Below are 12,307 nucleotides of genomic sequence, written 5' to 3'. Positions count from 1 at the left end.
GGGCGCCTGGGTGGCTCAGTCGTTAAGCGACTGCCTTTGGCTCGGGTCATGGTCCCAGGGTCCTGGGATCGAGCCCCGCATTGGGCTCCCTGCTCAGCAAGAAGCCTGCTTCTCCCTCTCCCACTCCCCCCTGCTTGTGTTCCCTCTCTCTCTCTCTTTGTCATAACTGAATCTCTCTGTCAAATAAATAAAATCTTAAAAAAAAAGAAAATATTGGGAGTATAAACAGTCTACAATTTAAAACATATATATACCATCAAGTTTGTGAACTAAAAAAAGCTCACGAATCTTATTAAGGTCCTCATTCAGAAGTCTGTTATTTTCCTCTGAGGAACATCTGGTATCCTGTTACTCACATATCACCTACATTAGCGATATTTATTAGATATGATCCTGTCCCCGTAGATGCTACACCATACAATTTAAATAGGCATAGGCCTTGATCTCTGGATTCCTCTTTTTATGAAATTCAAATCAATCCTTACATCTAAGTCAAACCAGCTTTATTATCTGGTTTCCCAGACCACAACAGATTTAAAACTGGAAATGAAAAGAAAGGCTAGGCTAGAAACAATGAGCACCTCTAGAGCTTAGAGTACCATTTCGTGCCCAAAGGAATGAGGTTTAGAGAAACAGCTGACTGTAGAAATTGCAACAGAAGTGTTAAAAAAAATTTTTTTTAAAAAGTCCATCAGAAAGCAAGGAAGCCAGCAAAGACCACTAGAATCAGGACTCAGGAGTCGATCTGAAGATGCTTCCACAGATCAATGATGGGAAAATGTGAGCATAAAAAAAGTAATGGTAACACACTGAAATACATAAAATATACAAAAATCCAAAATTTTCAATTTAAAGAATATACAAAAGACAAAGAAACATGTTTTAAAAACACCAAATGATACAATTAGCACTTGTATTAAACTCTACAGAGCAAAAGGTCTGGTTTCTTCAACAAATTGCAAAGAGAAAAGGAAAGCGAAGGGAAAAATACATATTAAAAGACTTAGGAGACACAGCAACTAAATGCAATGTTTGGATCTTGATTGAATCCTGATTTAAACAAACCACTGTAAAATGACACTTATGAGACAATCAAGATATTTGACTGGGTATTTGATATTAAGAAATTATGGACAGGGGTGCCTGGGTGGCTCAGATGGTTAAACATCTGCTTTCAGTTCAGGTCATGATTTTCAGGTCCTGGATTGAGCCCCACGGCAGGCTCCCAGCTCAGTGGGGAGTCTACTTTTCTCCCTCTCCCTCTGCCTCTCCCCCTGCTTGTGCTGTCTTTCTCTCAAATAAATAAATCTTTTTAAAAATTTTTTTAATTTTAAGAAAAAAAAGAAATTATGGACAAATTTAAGGTCTGATAATCAAAGAAGAGTCCTTATCTTTCAAGAGATATAAACTCAAATGTTATGGGTGAGATTTCGTAAATGATACAATAAAGAGAGGAAAGGGTAAAGCACACAGACACTAGGTGACAAGCAACAGCAAGGAAAACAGTTATAATTATGTACAGTCATTTAGTGTATGGAGCAAACAGCCCTACACAGAAAGCTCTTGAAGGCACCACTGTGTCACAGCAAAGAACCACGTCCAATGCCCATAATAACCACCATCAGTCATCAAGAATAAGTTAAATTATGTTCTATATACACAGCTTAAGGAGACCAGATGTCCAAATAATGGAATACAATGCACTGAAGTTTATATTTATACTTGCTGAGAAGGAAAGATGATCATAATTTTGTAAGTGGGAAAAAAACATGGTTGATTTTGCTGCTTAAATATATTTTCTTTTACCCAACCGCCCTAATACACACAGCACCTAACAGTACCTTACTCCAAGATAACTGCTGATTGTTTAAACACAGAAAAAGAACAGTAACAAATATAATCCTGAATGACTCCCCACTGACAAATGTCTTCAAGCTAATTTACATTAATGATCTAGTCCCTGGTTTAACACCATTTCTAAATGTAAGATAAAATATTATGCAGTTACAAATTATTACAGAACCATAAAAAATGTTAACTAACTTAAAATGACTTAATTCAAACTCTCATCTGAACCCCACTTAAGATTATATAAAATACATATGTATTATGAGCTGAATTGTATGTCCAAATCATTTCACTGTGTCAAAAAGCAAGAAAGTCCTCAAAGAATGATGGAACATATCAAAAGAATGCAGAAGCCAGCGTGAATGGGCATCCACTAGCCAAAATGGGGCCAAGGTGAGCATCAAAATAAACAGTAATGGATTATAGCCCATTGAAAAAAATAGGATACTTGAGTTCATACAGATATAAATAAACCAATAAACTTAAAGTCCAATGAGGAACAAAATATTTACAAAGTTTCAAAGCAACTCCTACAAAATACTTATTAATAACAACAACAAAAAAAATTTAAAGTACTTCTACAGTGGAGAGGCCAGGTAGACATCACCTTAATCAAATGATCAAAGTGGACATCACCAGCAATGGGACAAATCAGTTATGCACCATAGGACAGGATGCAATGCGACAAAACACATTTCACCTCTGTGGCATCTGTGCCAAAGATACATGAATTGAATCAGGAGGAAACATCAAATTAAGGGACATTCTACAAAACAACTGGCCTGTAATCTTGTATCAAGGTCATAAAACCCAAGACTAGGCTACTAGTTTCAGATTGAAGGAGACTAAAGAGACATGACAACTAAATGCAACATTTGATTCTGAGCTGCATCTTTTTGCTATAAAAGACATTATTAAGACAATTAGCAAAATCTCAATGGGTCTGATGATTAGATAGTAGTAATGTATCAATATTAATTTCCTAGTTTTCTTGGTTGTAGTATGGTTATGTAGGAGAATGACTTTGTTTATAGGATATACACACTACAACATTAGAAGGTGACAGGGCATCAGTTCAACAACTTAATTCTCAAATCAAATCATATGAGCACAGGGAAGACAGACACCCCCACCACCTCTTGGGCTAGATAAAGGCTGCAAACATATGCCTATAGAGGTCAGGAAATAAAGTAAATACCTGAAACAAGGTAGGTATATAAGGTAAGGACTGAGACTGCTTATCTGACACACCACTTAGTATATAGATCATCTGGAATGCAAGCCCACAGGGGCAAGATCATTCCAGAGATCCAGATTTTTATGTGAAATTTCCCAATTTTTAAAACACTCAAAAGGGCCAAACAAAACATGTCTGTCGGCTAAATTTGAACCACAGCTGCCTCAGGCTCAGAGGCATGTTTCTCAAACTGAGGCCTAGGGATAAAAGGAAACCACATGATATGGAACTATTCTTACAGCCAGTTTTATCCCATGAGTTTGCCTGAAACTGTCAGAGAGAGGAGCCATTTCTATACTTTTAAAATGCTATATTATGGAGTTTAATGCAAAGTTCATGATTTTTTAAAAATAATTTCAAACTTACAGAAAAGCTGTAAGAACAAAAATACTACAAAAAATATCCATACAGCTTTTACCAAATTCACCTATTGTTAACATTTTACTCATTTGCTTTAGTTGCCCATAAGCATCCTCCCTCCTTGCATATACATACACACGGCTATGTATACAAAGAAATATATGTATGCACACATATATATTACATCATTTTTTCTGAACCACTTGAGAGTGGCTCATGTATCATGACCCTTTATCCCTAAAAACTTCAGTGTGGAATACTCCCTCACATAACCTAAGGATAGTTATCGCCTTCAGTAAATTTAACACTGATGCAACACTTTTATCCAATCTACCATCCATATTCCAATTTTGCCAAATAATCCAATGCTACCCTTTATAGCATTTTCCTTTCTAAAATAAGATCCAGTCTAGGATCACATGTTGCAAGTAGTTGTCATGTCTCTCTATTCTCCTTTAACCTGGAACATTCCACAGCCTTTCTGTGTCTTTATAACATTAACATAAAAAAAAAAAAAAGACAGTTTTCCCACCATTTTAAAAAATAGGATGTTCCCCAATTTGGAGTTCAATGTTCCCTCATGATTAGATTCAGGTTATCCATTCCTGGCTGGAGTACTACATAAAAGATGTGTTCTCAGGGCATTACATTCAGAGGCACACAATGTCCACTAGTGCTATTTATTTTGATCACATACTCAAGGTGTTGCCTGATTTCATCACCGTATAGAGTTACTTTTTTTTTTTTTTTTTTTTTTACCTCTTTGCAACTAAAGAGCAATATATGGGGAGATATTTAAGACTATGCAAACAACCTGCTCCTCATCAAAGTATCCCCTTAGATTCAGTATCTATCAATGATTCCTGTCTGGACCATTCCTTATTATAATGGTTGCAAAATAATCATATGAATTTTTAAGTTAAATAGACTCCAATTTTTGGCTATACTCCCAGATCCCTCAGGTGTAAGCAATCACTCAGCCTCCTCTGCTTTAGGAGCACCACAGTACCATGGTTTGAGTACAACACTAGAATAATCAGGCAGAGCTTCCAGAAAAAACAAATGTACTGAGCCATGCCTTAAAGACTGGATAGATTTCAAACAGCTAATGAGGTGAAGAACCAGTCAAGACGGAGACAGCTTCATCAGGAAAGCTTAAAAACAAAATAAGACAAAACAAAAAACAAAAAAACACAACATGGTGAATCCTTCTGCAAAGTAAAAAATATACCCTAGCCTACCAGTTTTATGAAACCGTATTTCTACATACTGAGTTTGCCTGAATTACACTGATTCTAGAACTATCAATATATTTTTACTGCTATTAACTATATTCCAATCATTATATTCAGATCCTAAAAACTTTTCGAAAACAGAGCACACAATTTATTGTAACTACTTCTGATTGTTCATCCACTTTTTCATGTGGATGTCAATCTTCCCACCTTCTCTCAGGGATTGGGATCAGCCACTAAAAGTGTGTATTTCACCTGACTATAACCCACAGTAAGAAATAAATTTTATACTGCAACCTAAGGCAAACATACGCAACTGAAATTAAAAGTTTCTTCAAACAGTATCATGTGAAGCACTGATATTTTATAATCTTTCTTTCTTTTCCTCCTTTTTAATGTTGATCTTGACCCCAAATAAATTAATTTCTAAATTCATAATAATTAAGTCATGCACAAGACCTACATTTGAAAAACACTACCCTAGAACCTGGCATGGAATTCTTTACCAGAGTCCCAACAAAGTCTGGGACAAAGTTTTTGCTCATTTCAGGTAAAATGAAAAAAAATGAGAACATAATGACTAATTTTTTAAAGGACTCTATTCTCAGATTGTGTACAATAATTATTTCATCTTCAAAGCTCTTTCTTTTATGAAAGTGAAGGTGAAAGTGAAGGCTGTAAGTTGTTGATTATATACTGGTCCCCTATTTTTTTCCCCCAGATTTTACTGGACCATAAAACCTCCAATATTGTACTGTGAGATTTCAAAGACACATGAGAGTGTCAGCCTTCAATGGGTTTTTTTTTTTTTTTAAAGATTTTATTTATTTGACAGAGAGAGACACAGCGAGAGAGGGAACACAAGCAGGGGGAGTGGGAGAGGGAGAAGCAGGCTTCCCGCCGAGCAGGGAGCCCGATGCGGGGCTCGATCTCAGGACCCTGGGATCATGACCTGAGCTGAAGGCAGACGCTTAATGACTGAGCCACCCAGGCGCCCCTTCAATGGGTTTATAATTTGGCTAGAGAAATAAGACTAATAATATTTTTTAAGACTTGTCATAATTATTTCTACCTTATAAGAAGAGAAATTCTGTAATAAGTGCCCTAAGAATTCTCTTAGGTTAAAAGTTCAATACTTTGGGCTGGGAATGAAAGGGAACAAATAAGGAAGGGTGTTTAGAAAGGAAACAATATTTGAGTTGGGCCTTAAAGGGTACGGAGAATCGTCACAGGGATGAGAAAGCGCCAACAAAATCTGGGGAACAAGAAACAGGTCATTTTGGCCAGAACTTGTCAAGATTGTAGGAGATAATAGAAGACCTTGAAAACAAGGCTAAGGTGTTTGAATTCAGTCATCAAGGCAATGAAGCTGAAAGAGGGAATGGCATAATCAAAGTACTGCTTTAGGAATATTAACCTGAAGGCCACACCCCCCCATAAAAAAATTAGACAGGTGGAAATTCCTTAGGCTATACAATAATCCAAACATGAAATAATAAGTATTTGAACTATAGTGACAGAAAAGAAAATTAAGGGATGAGAAAAGGTGACAAGAACTGAAAAGTCCCAGAAGAGATGTTAATGTGGTAGGCAAAAATGGGAAGGAATCAAACATGGTTCTGATATTTCAAGGTTGGATGATACAGACAGTGGAAAATACGGAAAAGCAGCTGATTTAGAGGAAGAGTTCAGATTCATGTATGTTAGATGTATGAGTGGACCATGAAGAGTCAGCAGTAGGGTAGGGAAAAGAAACTGAACACTATCAGAAAAATCGGAGTTCAAATGAAAAAAACGGTTGGCATCCAAACAAACAAAAAAACTAGAATGCAAAATTTTATCTCTAGTATGATTTAACTACGTAAAAAATTGGCATAGAAAAAGACTAAAAAATATATCAACATGTTAACATACATGCAGATGAGCTACAAAAAAGATAATTTATTTTTCTTTCTTCTTTTGTATTGTTTTCACTGGATACAAATCCAACAAATCAGGCCTCCCACCAAAAAAAGAAGAAAGGAGAAAGAAAACTCTGGATTCAAAAAGTCTTTTAAAAAAAATCAAACTCTCTGAACCTCAGGTTCTTCATCTATAAAAGAATAATTTCTTCTCTCCCAAGATTAGTGTACAGATTAAATGAGATAAAGCATAAAGCAATATGCAAAGTTAAGGCATTATAATAGTCTGAGAGAGCTAAAACTATAGGACAAGAGATCATACAGAGACACAGAAATATACTATACATTTGGAAATCTTCCATACTGATGTAATAGTTGAAGAAGTAGATTATAGACATATTAAAAGTCTTAGAATCTATTTCAAAATCAAAAAGTTCTTCCTAAATTTCTTATGAATATTGAAATTTTACATGTTACAGAAATGGGACTCACACGGATAAAGTTAAGAGAGTACTTTTCCCACATGTTACTCAAACTTAAACATAAGTTTGCTAAGTAAATTATTTCATTGTTTTAAAAAACCAGGCTCTATAGAGGTAAATTTAGCAATCTCCAAATGCTCCCTCTCAGAAGTTACATGCTTTATACATAGCACAGCATTCTAAATGGTGTTTCTCTCCTCTAGTCCCATTTCTGGTACTTCACTTATGCTTCAACATCTCTGGATATCTATTTAAAACCAGATAGTAAACTCCTAAAGGACAAGAAGCATGTCTTGTATTTGTCCTTCCCATAAGAACAACCAAGCACAGTACTGGTCACAAAATAGGTATTAATCCATTCGGATGCTAAAAAGTAACTCATGTCATAGATGTTGTAGTAACCATATAAGAGTTACTACTCATGTCTTGTTATATAATTTAAGCCTATCTGAAGCCCTTCAAGAGACAACTAATAAATTAAAAGAAAAAATTCCCCAAATAATATTGTATGATAAACATTTTTATGTGAATAAAAAATGCTTAAGACTAGATTAATACTTAACATACACTGCATTGTTTCTTTAAGAAAGAGTATGAGATGAGAAATCATAGTTCTAATATTGTGATGTTAAAAAAAGACTGTTTTCTTGGAATGCCTGGTGGCTCAGTCAGTTAGGTGTCCAACTCTTGGTTTCACCTCAGGTCAGGATCTCATGGGTTATGGGATCCAGCCCCATGTCCCCGGCCAGTCCAGCACTCAGTGGGGAGTGAACTTGAAAAATTCTCTCCCTCTGCTCCTACCCCCACCCTCTAAAATAAAATCTTTTAAAAAAGATTGTTTTCTTAAAATACTTCATAAACGGAAGCACACCCATTTTGCTTGTTTGTTCATATACCCTGCACCAAAATGTTATGTTTCTTATAGATACTAACCCTACAATTTCATTTGTTAAAATTTTTATTTAAAAGAACTTTTGAGTTTTGTTTTTTAACTAACCTTTGGAGCAGAAAGTTAAAACTGATATGGTTAACTGTAGGCTTTCTTTAAAGTGTAAGCACTGACTAACCTCTAGGGTAATTCCAAGATAAATGTCTCAAAATTAAAACCTTTATTATGAAAAAAAGATGCTAAAAAGACTAAGGATGATGGGTGGGTGGGTGGGGGTGTGTGTGTAGTGATCTGAAGGCAGGCTATCAAGATAGTTTGTTTAGGGTATTCCCCCCCCCCCACACACACTAATTTCTTTTTTTATTGTTTCCAACGTGCTAACTTTTTAAATTACCATAATCTGTGAACGAAAAGATACTATGCCTAAGGGAAATTCCATGGTACAAGCACCTGCCAGCCAAACTGCCTAAAATTCATCAGCGGCAGAGATTAAAAGCATCCTTTAGCTGTTTTTATGTAAAACAAAAGTAATACAACAGGTATATAATTTCAACGTGGCACATAGAACATAACCAATCACCTAACATTGCTCTCAATGATCTCAAAAGCCAATACACAAAACTTTAATTCAGACATCTTATAAGACGCATAGTGTCTTCCTTATCTAAACTTACTCAGCAATCAAGGGTACAGTTTGAATTTTAAGTTTTCCACTTTACAAAATGATCCAGCATAAGATTCCCTTAAATAATCAGCTTCTCTAGAATCATTCTGTTTATAAAGCACTTAACTTTTCTGCTTATATAAATGAAGTTTTCTCACTTTTTTTTTCAAGAACCCATCTGGTATACAAAAGGAGATATACATGTATACTTCCTTGAGAATAAATAAATGCTTTCAATACTTGTGACCCCAGATGAACGTCACATGTTTTGAATTCTTTAGTTAAAAAAAAAGTTTTAAACACCTTCTAGAATACAAGTGCTTGCCTTTACATTCATAGCTCTCTTACGATAAAATAAAGATCACTGTAACTCTAAGCTCTAGACTAATGAACTGCAGGGAACAGAAATAAGGAATCTGGCAAGAGCTAAGTAAAGCTCTGTTTAAAGACTACCAGTAAAATATACCAGCATTACCCCTCCCCCACCCCCAACCCTTAGAGGTTTCCATTAAGATAGGGCCTAGTTTTACTCTTACAAGGGGGGACAGAAAGAGAAAGCACAGAGCTCCTGCTGAAAACTATCTTCATCAGGAGTAGCTCCAGAAATACTGCCAGGAACCATTTCTTTCCCTCTCTGCTGACACAGGTTCCTCTCTTTAGAGACAGGCATCTCCCTTGCAGCTGATCAACACCTATCTAAAGAAAAATCTTATCCAATCAAGGATGGCATCAAATGAATAAAAAAAAATCCCTAATGTTAGGGTCAGCTGTAACATTCTTTATGAAAAGTGAAGCCCCCACAGCAATTCTTCATCTTTCAATCTCTCATATCAGTTCCTCATGAATTGAATAAGAAGGAATAAAGTTATTTAACAAGGTATATCTAGTGTTTCCAAAACAAACAAGTTCCCCCAATTGGTGAGAAAGATTCCCTCAAAACACTTAAAGAAAATGAAGCCTTGGCAAGCCTTTCAGAAGTCCTTGGAATCAACAGGAAAGAAGTAAAAGCTGATTTCTACTTTGAGTAGCGCTCCCACCATTCCTCAATGCTGAGGAGCCGACAGTGCAGTATCTCAGTCCCACATCTCCCAATACACTCAATTTTTGCGCTAGTATACGAGCACCTCTTTGTGAACATATAGGGCAAGTCTTTCAGTCCACTATGATTAGTGAATAAATGCAGGCATGAGGCAAAAAAAAAAAAAGAAAGAAAAAAAGCAGTGAAAAATTGATGCCTCTTTAAAAGGAGCCAAGAATGAAACAACCGCACTATGTAAGGAATTATAAGACATCAAACGTTAGATAATGGACAACAGGTGCCCTTGGGAGGAAAGAGTAACACTCAGTTGTCTCCTATTTTAGGATTTCCACTCTCAAAGAACTCTAATGTGTGTTTTTCTTTTCTTCCCACAGAGGCTCAGGGCCAAAATTATAGTTTTTACTATTTAATACCTATAATGGGTCCATTGCTCTTCCACTAACTTTTTGACTTTAGATTTTAAAAATTCAACTAATCCCAATATGGCTGAATAAAGTGTGGCCTATGGCCAGATCACACACTGATCCATGAACATTAATCAACCAGGGATTTATTACCAAGAAAGGCGTCTGAATACAAACTACCTCCACATAAAATACCGAAAATACAAATCCAGCAACAGGTATCACATAACTGCAGAATCAGCCAAAGCAGAAACTGTTTCTTTCACCATCATAACAGTTGAGCTCAATCTTTAGAGTAACCAGATTCCAATGGCCTCAAAGAATAGTAATTCCAGACACAGATTATAGGGCGTTGAGTACCAGCCTCTAGTTCTGATTCCCTCAGCCAGTTACAAAATATACTACCTTTATTCTGCTGAAAGGGAACACGGAAAGGATACTGCAGCCTACTTAATAACCTCTTCCATTCCACAAAGACAACATATACCAAAAATGGAGAATCCTTTCTTTCCCTGACAGAGGCCCCCTTTCCTATGGAGTCACTGGGCAGAATGACTTCTCCCCAGCATGCTCGCAGAGCCAGAGAATACTTCTGCTTTCACCCTTCTTTTAAAGAGGGTCCCCCAACACAGATGCACCTCTTCCTTTCCTGTATTAAGCAAATGATGCTTCATTTCTTCTAGTTCTCTCCACCACTGCAAAATGTTCAGAGAAGTGGAAGGAGAGAAGGGAAGTTGTCAGACACTTGGAGATATACTTAAAAGAAGTCTCCAAATTTAAAGTGAAGACTGGGGGGGGGGTGCCCTCTTCCTGAAGAGGAAATGGGGGTCCCTACCTTAAAAAGGGATCCCCTGCGTGGGTAAGGGGTGCCTCCACTCTGAAAGACAGCTCAGTATGTGGAAAGGAAAAATATTGTGCCCTGAAGGGGTCAAGGTTTCAGAAAGGGGTGCCCCAACCCTGAAGGTAGGTCTGTGGGGGGAGCCGTGATTGTATGGAAAGGGATGTACCAGCTACTGGGGGGCCTCTCTGAGAGAGGGGGTTTCCACTTTGCGGGAAGGAGGGCCATGCACTGAAGGGGACGCTGGGAGGAAGGGAGGGTCTTGCTGAGGAGGACTGGGCATGGGGGGAGGGGTTCTGAGTCCGCCGCAGCCAGCAGAGGGGCGGTAGCCTCGAGGGGAACATGTGCAGTGGAACTACTACCATCCCCAGGGGCAGGGTGGAGAGCAGGGCCTGGGCTGTGTGTGGAGAGAACAAGGCTCCCACTCCGCGGAGAAGACGGAGGACTCCCCAGCCGTACTCACCGAGGCTGCCGGCAAAACCGTCCATCTTGCGGGGAAAGCGCCGGACTCGGGGCTCAGCGGGGCGGGCACTTCATTCAGCGGACCGACAGGGTGGCCGCCGCTGAGCCTGACCCGCTCGCTCTCTAGGTTGCCGGGCTCGGCTCCTAGCCCCCGCCTCCGTCGTCGGATCGTCCGCCCGTCCCGGGGCAGTCAGCCGCAGCCGTCCGGACCACTTCCCCGTCAGGTTGAGAGCCGCGCCGCTCCGCCGCCTGCCTGGCCTCCCTACCAGGCAGCAACCGCGAACGCCGCGCTGCGCCCCGCCCCCGCGCCCGCGCGCGGCGGTAGCTCCACCCCTGCGCACGCCGTCACGCTTCCGACTCCGCCTCCCACGTGACAACATGGAGGCGGGGGCTTGCAGACCCTTCCCTCTCACCTTGCTTCGGCCTCGGGATCCGGCCGCCTCGCGCCGAACTGGTGGCTGCGCTTGCGCAGTGGTTCTGCCGAGGGCCTGGGGACTTGGGTTTTGAAGCTGGTTCCGAATGGGTCATGATAAGGGTTGGCCTCTGGCCTGAGATTCCCAGGAGCGTCGAGAGATTCTCATAGCCCCTTGGGGTTATGAGAGTCCCACTGGAGCCCAAGTCCAGAACCCCCCACCAGACAGAAGATGGTCACCCCGTGTGTCCTACAAGGACACCAAGGAGGCAAACAAGTGAGAGGAGGACTCCCTTCTTCCCGGGTTCTCCCTCTACCCTAGTACGGGATATATGGCGGTGAGTCTTCCTGACTAACTCAAGGCTACCACTGCCACAGTCTCAGAGCTCAAATCAGACTGGAAGCAAGGAATGTTAGTGCTGGACAAGACCCAAGAGTTCACCTTGCCTCCTCTTCAGGGAGAACACTGAGCCTTAGAAAGGACCTGACCTGCCCAAGGTCATGGAGCCTGGTAGAAGCAGAGCTAGAACTCAGGC

The 12,307-nt window shown here is 39.4% G+C and overlaps 1 protein-coding gene across 4 annotated transcripts in view; it reads right to left on the bottom strand.

Annotated features, from left to right (window-relative positions):
• Window positions 1-11,664, bottom strand: part of EML4 (EMAP like 4) — a 146,534-nt gene extending 134,870 nt beyond the window's left edge. For all 4 annotated transcript variants that reach the window (XM_078056238.1, XM_078056239.1, XM_036074889.2 and 1 more), the window contains exon 1: window positions 11,361-11,664. In XM_078056238.1, coding sequence (XP_077912364.1) covers window positions 11,361-11,385 — 25 coding nt within the window. In that variant the 5' untranslated portion in view covers window positions 11,386-11,664. The remainder of the gene's footprint in view (window positions 1-11,360) is intronic.
• Window positions 11,665-12,307: the final 643 nt, after the last annotated feature.

Source organism: Halichoerus grypus, chromosome 10, assembly GCF_964656455.1.
Source record: "Halichoerus grypus chromosome 10, mHalGry1.hap1.1, whole genome shotgun sequence".
Lineage (NCBI taxonomy): Eukaryota > Metazoa > Chordata > Mammalia > Carnivora > Phocidae > Halichoerus > Halichoerus grypus.
Note: the sequence above shows the minus strand (reverse complement) of the source record. Positions and strands in the feature narration are given on the sequence as shown.